This window comes from Phalaenopsis equestris, unplaced genomic scaffold, assembly GCF_001263595.1.
Source record: "Phalaenopsis equestris unplaced genomic scaffold, ASM126359v1 Scaffold001173, whole genome shotgun sequence".
NCBI lineage: Eukaryota > Viridiplantae > Streptophyta > Magnoliopsida > Asparagales > Orchidaceae > Phalaenopsis > Phalaenopsis equestris.
Window position 1 is genome coordinate 76,122 of NW_018165612.1, and position 13,529 is coordinate 89,650.

Genomic DNA, 13,529 nt, shown 5'->3' on the forward strand with positions numbered 1-13,529 from the left:
CAATGGGTGTTGAAATTAAAATAGAGTTTTCATTAATTTGGAAATTCCAAAGAAATTAATTAATTGGGAATTTTAAAGAAAAAATCCCAACAATTGCTCCATTTAATTTCAAGTTAAATCACCATGTCGTGACTATTTTTTTCTTAAAATATAGCCAAGTGTTCCGTAAATCAAACATATAAAAAGTGCAAACACTAATGTGGTTTAACGCACAGGACAGTATCTTAAGTTCCATAATGAACTCAATTCAATTAAACACTTAGCTATCAGTGCTCAAGGGTGTGCATTCTTTGGTCAAAACCAAAAATTCGAACCAAATTAGGCTAATTTGGTTTGGTTAAAAAATAGTCATTCGGTTTTTGGTTTTGAAAATTTGAATATTCGATTTTTTATTTTCAGATCAGTTTTAATATTTATTAAACCAAAAAAAAACTGAAAAATAGAATAATATTAGAATTAGAAAATTAAACTCATTTGAAAAGAAAATAAAATGAGCAGTTTGATTTTTTTTTAATTTTAAAGAGATAACGAAAAAATAAAAAATAAAATTTAAAATTTGAAATAGAACCTTTGTTTTTAATTATTTTGGTTTGAAATCGAACCAATGCTAAATTTCGGTTTGCTCCAAATTGAACCGATTGAACCAAAGTACATTTCGGTTCAGTTTGGATTGGTTTTAACAAAAGTTTAGTCATTTTAATTTCATTCGGTTGAGTAGTTTGTGAACCATTCAATCTAAATTAACTGTTTGTACACCCCTATCAGTGGTTAACCATATAATTCAAGTTTCAGATGCATTTAAAAAAAAAAAACAGATAAAAGGCACTCACAAGTTTTAATCTATTCAAGTCCTCTATTTCAGGATGTCTGCCCTTACTAAAAATGCTTCTCACTTCTTCTCGTGCCTTCATCTGCCAGTCTCGATGAACCGCTAGAAGAAGTATAGTCCAAGTTAATACATTGGCTGTCGTCTCCTTCCCAGCGAAGTAAAATGTTTTGCATTCATCAATGATCTCCTGAGTTCCAATCTTATCTTTTCCTTCCTTCTTGTTAGCAGAAATCATCAGCCCAAGTAAGTTTTTAGTATCTTCACATTTCTCTGCATTGTTCTCAATCAATCTCTGCAATGAATCCTGAATTTCCTTGTTCAATCGCCACCTTTTACGATTCATAGCTGTTGGTACAAACCTGTAACAAAAGGAAAATGAAAACAAAAGCTGAGGTAGAATAGATGGTTTACTTACATACCACCCAAATCTTATGTATTTACATATCTAATTCACAAACTGTAGTTTTTACATTCATACCATCCAATCTAAGCAGGAAAATGTGTACTCATCCTTTACAAATTAAAATAGTTGTATTTTTTATGTGATGGGAAAGATTTTGGTGATATAAGAATAAAAGGTAAAGTTTAATTGTCAGATATATAAACTCATAGGAACTGGATGGTATGTATGTAAATGCCCCTATCATATAGGCATTGCTATAAAATCTCACCTGAAACCTGGGATGTACACGCTTCTCAAAGCAAGTGAAACAAGAGGCAGCAGTTCTTCTTGCAGTTCGAAAATTCTCTTTCCCTCCTCATAGTTGCTGCCAAATGCAACACAAGAAATTACATCTGCTGAAAAATTGTGGCATTCCTTGTGAACATCGATTTCAAACTGAGAATTTTCGCCGCCTCGTGTCTCCCATTTGTTTAGCATGTTTGCAGCTCTTATGGAAATTTCAGGTATCCAAGACTAGAATAAAAATTAATGGTTTTAGATGATAAAGGAATAAGTTCTGATTTCTGATGGATAATATTAAAAAATTATACAAGGCATGTGTATGAAGCAGTGTTGGACTGATGAGACATAAAAATATATAAACATTATAGATTCAGTATGCTTTTATGAGCACTGTTTTTTCTGTTTTAGTTTTTATTTTCATCAGAAAAAGCGAGCGTTTTAAGATTTGAAAAAATAATGTAGGAGGGCCCAATTGCATTAATTAGATTGAAATAAAATACAAGAATGTGAGTAATAATTTGATGTGTTTGGTTCACCCTCAAACTCCCACTTTATAGGTTAGAGTTGAGGCACAAAATTATAGGAAATGCTACATTTGAATAATAGAAGTAAACTTACATAACAAGGCTTAACAATTATCTATTTTAAAATGAATAAGTTCAAGTGAAGTTGTTGCCAACTTTACTTAGAAGTGGCGAGTTCAGATAGAGTGTTGAACGGCTTCACTCCAACCTCTAAAGTAGCATTGAATCTTGGGCAATTTTGCTTGACTAGTTGGGTGAATGGGTTTGAAGTTTGGGCAAGTTTAATTGATCCAGCCCAATAGTCTGTGACTGTAAGTAATCTCAATACCATATGCCGAGTAAGAACTTTGTTGAATGCAGAAAGAATATGTCTAATAACATTAATAACTTGAATTCCATGGCATAGTCATTACACAGCCTAATATTTTTCTTTGTTGTGAAGTAATCCTAATTGATTGATCAACTTGCCTTGAACTCAATCCATTGTGATCAATAATTGTTGATGTATTTTGCCTAGATGATATTTGTATTTTTATTTTGTTCAATGATTATTTTATCTCCTTAAAAAACTCCACAAAAGATAAAAGAAAATAAAAAATTCTACCTTGATATGCTAAGGATTTGGTTGTAACTGATTACATGGATTTGACAACACTTTCGTGCATATCAGCAAAATGGCATTTATAAAATTTTCGTAAATTGCTGTCTATGAGAAGAAGAAAAAAATTAGGGAGCACAAGAATAGAAGAAAAGTGAACTAGTTGGCAAGATGCTCTCTAAAAGTGATCTTCTTTGAAAAACTCTCTCACGAAACATATTAGTTATGATCCCTTTTTGTCGGCATCATCTTGTATTGAAATGATAGGAGACTTCTTCATGATACTTTCATTGTGCCTAGTTAGTTGAGAAGTTTTGATGTTGAGTAAGTTGTTGACTTTTTGAAGTCGGCCACTATTGAAGGATAAAGTATGCTGATGTCACCTTTTGAAGTACTAGCTCGATGAGTAGTGAGAGGTTAGTTGATCCTATGGATCAAGCTGAGATTAGATGATATATTAAAATACCGACTTCAAATTTAACAACTATGAAAGCAACCTTTTCAATTCATCATGTAAGGACCTTGAATCATTGAAAAAATGGCAATCTCCCTTCAAGATGACTTGGAGCTTGAGAGATTGTAGACTACTAAAACTTTTTGAAGAAGCTAAAAGTATTTGCTTAAGCAACCCGATGGATAAGTTAGTTGACCTCTATAGTTTCCATGATATTGCTTTAAGTCAATCCACAAAGTATGTTAGGCGAGAAGTGAAAGAATTAAATGATGAAATCAACCCTTTGAGAAAACTTGCTACATCTCCTCATACAAGTCAATACATTAGTGGCATTATGGTCTTCCTTCATCACTTGATTCGATGCAGATTCATCTCCAAGGATTATTCTTTCCCATTATCCAAGTGTTACTAAGAGAAGCAATGTATTTGTTATTTTCGAATTTAATAACTCTCCAATGCGTTCAAGTCCTACAAATTATTTTTTTTTTTTTTACTTGCACCCAAAGAAAAAAATTCATTGGAAACATGTAATTTTATGTTTTCTTCCATGTAAGAATTGTTTCAATAAATAATTTTTTTATATATATATATAAAATCTTTGTGTAAACTTTGTCAAAAAGACTATTGTAATATGGGTGACTCCTGGAATTTTGACTTTGGATAAGTCAGTTAAGATGTCGAACTATGTATTGCTTCAAACCCTGATGTAATTTAATATATGTTTTTATTTGATTTCCTTAATGACTGAAATGGTATCAACTTGGATTTGAAATCATTCTCTCTTTAGTTTGCTCTTCAGCAAAACCATTATTTTTCTCTCTTTATAGTTATGGATCTCCTTAGTTGCTTGATGAATTTTGTAAAAACAAATCGGGAATACCAATTCGTTAATTAGAGTATGAATTAGTGAAAATTTTCTCAATCTGACTTTCCTACGTTCAGAAAGTTCCCAAACTCTCGTAAGGATGACAAATTATGCTTCTATCGAAATCAACTTTAATTTGACCCAGGATTAACTTCTTCTCAGAGTTGGCCGGATTTTGGATTTCTATCACTTAACTTCAGTGTAGTTGGTGCTCAATTCCCTTATTAGATTGATTTCTTATGTCACCTTTTTACAAGAATAAAAGGCAATAAAGTGCTTAGATGTGTTTCGGCTTAAGCATACCATCAAAAGCTTCAAAAAGGGCATTGTTTACATTACCGCAGGATATATAATAATAATAAGTTTAAAGAATAAAATAAAAGATTGGAAGAAGTATTTATTCACTGAGACGGCCAAAGAATGGTCGATTAATACTAAGTTTAGTAATATTTCGAAGAGTAAACAAAATGCATCATTGCTTTATGAAGCATGTGCTAATATATTTATGAACTTACCAAAAAATCAACTTGACTATGTAACCCAAATCTCAAAGTCTTCCATCAATGAGACTATCATTTTCAATGCATCTTCAAAAGGCAGGTCATTTAGTAAGTTTATTACAATTTACTTTCATATTTTTTTTTATAAATTTGTTTAATTTGTTCATTTATCTTTTATTAGTTTTTTTTTTATTTATTTTTTATTTTATTCATGGAGACTCTTCATTTGTTCAACTTAGGCCAAGCTAGGAAGACAAACTCAGATGATCTTCTGGATGACATACCAAAACAGTTTGCCAAATTATCTCCCAAAAAGAAGAGGCAAGTTGTTCTCAACAATGAAAAAGAGAAGTTCATAAAAGATGACTTTGGTTTGAGTTCACAACAAGACATCCAAAAAAAAAAAATTCATGTTTATGTCTCAAAATATATAGTACATCTATAAAGAATAGCAGTAAGAAGTCGACTCATGAGCCTAATAGAGCAGATAAAGAAAGGGAGAAAGTTTGTTGTTTTTAATGTGCTTTGTTACAAGTCAATTTCTATGATAGCAAAGGAAAGTTAGCATTTTGATGGGGAAGAAGAGATTGAATAGCGATAATGCTAGCATTGACCCGCTTTTGCCCAAGAAATGATTGAATCCTACATTTTGTTTAGTCTGGCTTGTTATATTTTCTTTGAAACCACACAAATATCTTAAAAATTTGTCGCTAGATGATTTACATACGGTAGTGATGAGGAGGCTTATGTGAACTTGACAGAGTTTTTCTTTGATAAATAATAATCATATGGAGGTAGTTATTTAAAACATTGACTTGAAAGGCCAATTTGGTAGAGTTTGAAGAAAAAGGAGTATATCTAAAACTTGCATGAATAAGGACATTTTTCTGAACAAGGCCTCGAATGAGAAGGATACTTCTTGTAAAGAATTCAGCAAGCTAATGTAGACTTGGGAGGCCTGAAGAAGAACTTTGAGCAAGTGATGATTAACTTAAAAATCTTAAACTGCCAAGTAGTAATCTAAATTCAAAAGCCTGATTAATAACTTCAAATGTACTCTTGTCGAGTCCGATTTCTAAAAGAAAGAGCTAGCTTACTCACTATTATTATTTCAAGCTAGAAATGTTAAGGGATCCTTGAAGAAATTTCAAAAGGGCAAGTCAAAATCAACATTCAAGCCTTTAATGTTGTTATTAACGATTTTATTGAATCTAATGAGTGAAAGGACAAATCAAGAATAAACATCAATAAAGAATCATCTTTTGCTTGATGGTTTTGAAGAATATGGCACCATCAACCACTATGACAAGACTTAAACTGCTTCTATTTTAATGCCTTAAATCAATTAAGAGACAAAGAATTATCTAAAAAGGATAAATGATGATTGTTGACCACTTGTAGCTTTTCCTCTTTGCTTTGGTATAAGTCCCTTCTAGACAACTTACAATTTATGAATTATAAATGAAATAATTTTACTTGAATTGTTTTTTCTTTGCTTTCTCTCTATTGTATAGTTCAAATAGCTAAATATAAGTCAAATAAAAAACTAATTAAGTGAATGCTAACTTAATAGTTACTAATCTTCTATATTAACATTTAATAAAAAAACTAATTAAGTGAATGCTAACTTAATAGTTACTCATCTTCTATATTAACATTTAATAAATTGTCAGGTAAATAATTACAAATAAATTACCAAGTAAATAATATAAAAGTAGACCGGATACAAATATTGTCGATAAGTTTAATTTGGCCTTTTTTCTTAATGTAGACAAACAATTTCATTGGATACATCAAACCTTAAGCTAGATATTTCATCTTCGTGAGGATAATCATCTCGAGACTAAGTTCACTTGAACTTTTTTTTTTTTTTTTGCCCCCCAAATACATAGGATTTTAATGTGATTCTTGGATTGTGCACTTTTGAGATAAATCTAGATTATCCAAATAGGGCATGGATACTTTGTCGATTAAAGAAAAAAATAAATGTTTTAGTTTAAGAGTTACCAAATAGCCAAATTCTTGAATTACCACACTAACAAATATAAACATCGTTGAATTGCTAAATAGGCGGGACTATAGTTTACATGCTTCAACAAAATTTAACTTGACTGAAACTCACGCTTCATTATGATCCCAAGTTAAAGTGCTTAGCTAGATGTGTAGCATTTAGGATTCTAAGGCTTTTTAAATGCAATTCATCAACATTTCTTGTATTAAAATTGAAGTTTTACAAATTCAAATTGAATAAATGAGTATTAAATTGAAATTTGAATCTTTCGATAATTTTCATTTTCTTAAAGTCATTCACTTCTTAACAGGGCTGTCAAAATTTGATCTAACACAAACCCGACTCAAAAAATTCGTGTTCGAGTTGACCCAAATAATTTTTAGGTCTGGTTCGAGTTAAATATACTAACCCATTTAATTTTTCTAGTCGGGTTCGTTGCGCCAACTCTAAATTGATTTGAAATCAACTCATCAACCCGAAATTGACCAGATTTTAACTCAAATAGCTTCCTTTAAACGGGTTATATGGGTCAGGTTCATGTTGGAGTTTTCGATCAGTATAATATTCGGATCAGGTCCAGCTTGGGATTTTCGATTAGTATAATATTCAGATCGGGTTTGGGTCTGACCTATTCGGGACGAGTCAAGTTTGGGTTGTACCTGAACCTGACTCATTGACTCAAATTGACACCTCCACTTCGTAAGTGCCCTAAATTTTTTTATGTGAAAAGTCTACTCGATTGCCAAATTCTCCATGTAGTTCCAAATGCCATGTTCCACAAGTAAAACATAACAATATCATTTCATAAAAAAGTTTTTCTTCTAAAAGAAATTAAACAAATGTATTACAACAAATTCTAAGTGAAAAGTATAAATCAATTATAAAGTTTTCAAAGCATATGCTTCCATTTCAAACTAAACCTTAATATAAATAATTTTAATAATGAAATACTTCCTGCAATTTGGAAGACTTGTGCTATGCTTTCATTAATTCTTTCTTCATCTTATTTTGTTGTCTTTAGGAAGAATAAGAACATACTCCTTGAGCTTTCCCGCATTTGATGAGTTCAACTAACTTGCAAAGAAGTTTGCAACCCTCCGTGTTATTGTGATCATGAACATTAGGGAATGTCCAGTACTTGGATGGATCTCTAGGATACACGTGTTGATATATTGGAGGCAGCCAACGGAAGTATTCCTTATCTTTGATTGCATTCATCACTATGAGTATGATACAGTAGTATTAGGAAATTTATTAATAATTGACAACTTATCACTGGCAAGAAGGTTGTGAGTCTACAAAGGTTGATGTGGTCATTAAAAGTTACAACACGTTTTATTTTATGCCAAGTTGAAGTCATCTTGATATTTATTCAGTGAATGCTAGTGATGTCACCATGAGTCATCGGTGAATTCTAAATGCCAACTCGAAGTTTCTAAATTGTTGTAATCTTTGATCTTTACATGACTATTGGCGAGCTCAATCAACTCAACCGATGTTTAAGTGCAGATTGAGTGGCTATAGGTTCCAAATCTTTGACTTTATCAATCTCCCATTAAAAGCACTAAAAAATTCATTGGGACTCGCTTTGTTCTTGTGTCATCTTTAACAATGGCCAAGTAGCTTTAGGGCATTTGCAAGCTAGGTGACAAATTCTGTCTTAAAACCAACAAAGGAGATTTTGCTTCCAAGTGGAAGTAAAGGAAAACACCTTAATGGTGACTCCTTGAAGGATGTGAGAAAAAATTGGCAACTTATAACATCATTAAGGTTAATCAATGATGTTGCTGACTCGAAGTAAGCCATTTGGTCAGCTGCATTCATCTTACCCTTGTACAAATCCAGATGTGAAATTTGGAACTTTATTGAAGCCTGTGTTGAAGCAATCTTTCTCAATTATGCATTTGTTAATTGTAGCCAATGCTTCTCTACCCTTCCAGGTGGGGTTGTCTCCACACTACTAGAAATTAGGTCATGTCAATTATAGTGGCCAAAGAAAGTACTTGTGGGCTTGGTAGCGTTTTATGAATGATAAAATCTAAAGCTTCATCGTTTGGAATTTTTACATGCAGAATGATTCTTGGAACATGCTCCAAAACTCCTTAAATCCTCCTAGCAAGTGTTTCTTCCATTTGCTTTAGTTGCATGTTGATAATGAAGTCTAGGTTCTCCATTTCAGTTAGTATCTCCCTATCATCTAGGCATTCCATATCTTTACTTTAGGTTCTTCACATCTGTCAATAGGGTTGTCAAAAAAGCTCGTCGTTTGTGAATAAACTGTCTTCAGCTTATTAAGTAGCTCGTATTTGATCCATTTGTTAAGCAAGCGAGCCAAGCACGAAAAATCTTTTTGAGCTCGATTTATAAATGAGTCGAACATGAACAAAGGTTTGTTCGTGAGCTGAACAGAAACCAAGGTTTGTTCATTCTTGTTCGACTCATTTTGACTTGAAATAATTAAATAATAAAATAATAAAATTTATTTATATCAATTTTATATTAATTTTTTATATTTCATTTAAAAAAAAATGATATAAGAGATTTGGGTGGTATAGATATAATAAGTAAACTTTAGGTGTTAGATAAATACATAAGAATAGAGTGTTGTGTGTGTAAATCTTCCCAATGTTAAATAATTTTTCCATAATATATGTACATCTAAAATGTGTTAGTGTTGATACCTAGGAGATGTAACAGTCTAGAAGAAAGGAAGTATGGCAAAGGAGGGCACTTATCCGATTGGATGTAGCCACTGAAGGTCGGCCGACAGGGCAAAGGAGGGCACTTATCCGATTGGATGTAGCCATCTGAGCTAAAGCTGAAGGCCGACCGACAAGGAGATGGACAAAAGGACTATTGATCTATTTGAATGCAAACCAATTGGACTAAAACAAGATAGATAAGCATCTGAGCTAATCAATACAAGAAAGCTGACCGAAGGCAACAACCAATATCACCAGTCATCCCACGGACGCTCCTGAGGATCATGGACCAAGAATTGAAACTACAACAGTTTCTTATAGTCATTTCACAGAACCGAAGGCAACAACCAATATCACCAGTCATCCCACAGACGCTCCTGAGGTTCCTCATCATGGACCAAGAATTGAAACTACAACAGTGTCTTATAGTCATTTCACAGGACTCTCCTCTTTGAAGAACAAATTGCATATTCGGTTATGGTGATTCACCCTCTCCCTGATAATCTAGCCTCGCTCCGCCGACTGGAGCTCCTTATTCATAGATCGAGGGTCGACAACCAGACTAGATCAATCGATCGCAAAAGCTTATCTGATCAAATCAATCCTGTCAACTCGAAGCCAATCAACAAATCTTTGAGATCCCAGAGAGATTCAAGATCCCAACATTGGAGATCTATAAGGGCAGGATTGATTTAACCAACCACATAATCTCATTCGATTTGATTTAGTGTCCACTGAGGATCACTGACGCGCTGAATTCTTGCCTCTTCTTTACAACACTGAGGGTGTCGACCCTCAGATGGCTTAACCCATTGTCGTCGAGAGTGATTGTGTCGTTCGTTGATTTTAAGTGAATCTTTTTGGCACAATTTTTCAACACCCAAAATCCTCATAAAAGCTCATCCATCACGCTCTTCTAGAAGGAGATGTTAAAAGTACGAGACATGGGGCCCGTAATAGCTCTTGCTGCCCTATCTCAAAGGTTGTAGGAAGGACTATTATGATACGAATTGGGTCTGCAATTACCGAAGATGCTAGTTGAGCTGTTAGAATTATCCAATAGACACATCAACAGAAAAATACAACTTTTACCCCATATCATTTAGAACCGAGCGAGTCAACCACCATTCACTTGACTGTGGAAAAAGTCGGGAGCCTCACTGCTTGGCTCGAACTCACCTCAAAGGCACTCAGATTACCAAGCAACGGACAAAGTGTACTGGCGAGGGAGTCATGCCCTGATATTCTGACTAGCACCCAACTTGGCAATGAGATTGTGTTATCATTTGAATTCTTGTATTTTGTTGTCTAGTTCATAAAAATGGTCAAGTAATTTTTTTTAAATGCACATGTTCTTAGGTCCGGCTGACACCCATGGAACTTGAAAAGTTCACGCAAGGAATCGTCATAGTCCGATCGACACTCAGAGAATTCGAATTATCCCGCCAATTTTAGTTTCATTCGAGTGGCAAAACCAACAACGACGCATGTTGTCCTATCGAAAAAGATTTTCAAAACTTATAACGACACAAGACGTTTGATTGATAAAAGTGTTTCCAAAACTAATAATGACAAATAAACATCTAATCAATAAAAATCGTCTAAATTTAACTAATGGCAACAATTAAATGTCTGATCGACAAAGTGCACAAGAACCGACCTACAACACCTAAACATCAATAAACTCCCGTCTCTTAACTCAGAACGAGTCAAGCTCTGGTGGTGGTTCACAAGAACCGACCTACAACACCTAAACATCAATAAATAACTCAGAACGAGTCAAGCTCTGGTGGTGGTTCCAAAGTTTCCTACCCATTATCGATAAGAACAGTGGGTAGCGTACAAATCACTTCAACAACATGTCTCTTATGGTTACCTCCACAAAGGCTACAACAAAATCTGCTTAGTACGTCTGTCACAACTTGCAGCCCATCCAAGGTGACAACTTAATTAAGCGACGAAGTCATAGGAACTGTAAGACTTGAGCCTTGCGGTAACCCAACAAAACTAACTAAAGATATTCTTTAAAAAAGTAATCCATGAATCATCACAAACAATTATCATAAGGAAAATAAAAGATGTGGTAGAGGTAAATTTGAAAACTTTGTTTTATTTCATGATTAAAAAATTATAAAGAATTTCTTTTTTATATATAATTTCCTATGCTTTTCTTTATAAGTATTGAAAAATAAAAAAAATTCTAAGTCACTGGTGAAGCCGAAGTCAAGTCAAATGTTTGAAGACCCTCCATCGTCTTCATCGCTTTCATCCTCTTCCTTCTCTTCCACCTTCGAGTCCAATAGCAATACAACAAATCTGTTCAAGTCGGCCTACTTGAAGGAGACAAGTTTTGTCGATCACCAAGGACACTCTAACTCTGTGTTGCACAGCGAGGGCATCTACTTGCTAATGGTGGGAAGGAAGCTTAGCAAAGAAATCTTCTGACACCTTCACTGTCGCCATCTTTTCTTTCAGGGCCTGAATCCTCCCTGAGCAGCCGACAATGACTCCAACAGTTTAAGTTTTTCAGCTTGAAGCTCCCTCGCCCGCTCTTTGGTTGTTGTCGCACACTCTTCATTTGATATCGCTCATATTTCCGCTGCCCTCACCCGATTCTTAGCCTTGACCAATGTTTTTCCCCAACTTCGCCTGGATCTTCGACTGAAAGTGTGAAGCTTCCAATGTCATCAAATGATACCGGTCGATCGTATGAACCAAACCTGAGAGGCTTTATTCATGAAGGGTCTTGTTGAAAGCTCGAGACCAAATCACATTGGCGATAGTACAAGGATATAGAGTCGCCATAGGGGAATCAGAGCACTGGTCCCTTCTCAAATTGATCAAAGTAAATCGGTTGTCAAAACTAGTGCTCACCTTCGCCCTCTCGGCTTGCATCAGGATCCATGTAAGTGAGGAGCCTTTCTGCTTTGTCCGGGGAGGGGGATAAGGTGGGACACTCGTACCGACAACTAGTGATTTTCCCTTCCAACGGCATACCTCCTCTCCTTGGTGTCTGGTTCAGGCTCAGGTTCAGTTTCGGTCGGGGCAACAGGAGAAGGTCGATTGGCTTCACCCCTCATTGATAGCTCAATGAAAGTTGGAGCGGCCAACCAAGAGGTAACTAACCTTGATTCCGGTCTTTCTATTTAGCCTCCCCCTCGTTAACAACATATCAAAAAGCTTCTAAACTCCATGCTCATAAAAGAAAAATTTTGAAGGAGTGTTTTACATAGATGCCACATAATTCTTACATATTTGCATATCTAACAACTCAAGTTTGATACTTATTCATTTAAATCCAAATCTTTAACAGTTTAAAATATCGCTAATATTAAGTATTTTAAGGTAAATTACATCTATTCATAGACAAGTAAATACTTAAAATTAGTTATTATATATGTAAATACATAAGAATTATGTGATATGTATATAAATCCTCCACATAGAAATAATCTTCTGCCCGAAGACTTCAAGAAATATAAAGAATTTTTTTTTAATTTTTTTAGAAGTTATGCATCAAACCGAATATTTCTAAACTCTATGCTGCCAAAGGTTCCGCCATGGGGAGTAAGCCAGCACAAATACAATAGGTTGGTCTTTACAAATAAGAATGTTTAGTTGTCATATTTGTAAATAATTATAATTATGTGATATTTATGTAAATACCCGAAAGAGAAAGGGAAACTAAAGTTTATAGCTTGATATGTAAATATGAAAGATTAAGGGCGCGTTTGGGAAAGCTTGTGAGGATAAACAACTTATCCTGAAATGCGGTCTGCGGGTCGACCCGTGGTCTACGTTTAGTGTAAAAATGGAACCGTGTTTTCGGATAAACAGTCAAAACGCGCAATTTAAACGGCACCGTGGCGTTTTCAAAAACGCCACCACACTTATAAGCCGCCCCAAACGGGTCTTGTGTTAGATATGTAGATACATAATCATTGTGTGGTATTTATGTAAATGTTCCCAAAGGAAAAAAAAAATCAAATATCACGATTTCCAAATGTTCAGATTAGTGTTAGCTTCGAATTTATCATAATTTGCAGTAGATTGCAAGCAAGAAATTCCACCATCACAAGTAAACGAGATCAAACCTTGACTCTCTCCAAGCTGAAAGCAGGTCCAACTATTCTGCGATGCCTCGCCCACTTCTCCCCGGTGAGCCCAACCAATCCCTCGCCGAATAGTTCCCGGCTCCCAGCGACAAACGCTGGCTTATCGATCGTGCCGCTCGTATCGGTCATCGCAGCCCTGACGACCGTCGGATCGCCGATGGCTAGACGCGGCTGAGTGCCAAACCAGTAGAGGAATTTGCGGCCGTACAGCGCTGACCACTGGGCGCAGTGCGGCGCCGCCAGGCC

General features: G+C 34.8%; 1 protein-coding gene across 1 annotated transcript in view; it reads right to left on the reverse strand.

Annotated features, from left to right (window-relative positions):
* Nucleotides 1–1,072: 1,072 nt before the first annotated feature.
* The window catches only part of LOC110033410 (cytochrome P450 734A6-like), a gene marked incomplete at its 3' end in the record, with an annotated part of 14,034 nt that continues 1,577 nt past the window's right edge, over nt 1,073–13,529 (reverse strand). Inside the window, 3 exon segments of the mRNA XM_020737380.1 lie at nt 1,073–1,188; nt 1,501–1,745; nt 13,263–13,523. Of these exon segments, the coding sequence (XP_020593039.1) occupies nt 1,073–1,188; nt 1,501–1,745; nt 13,263–13,523 (622 nt within the window).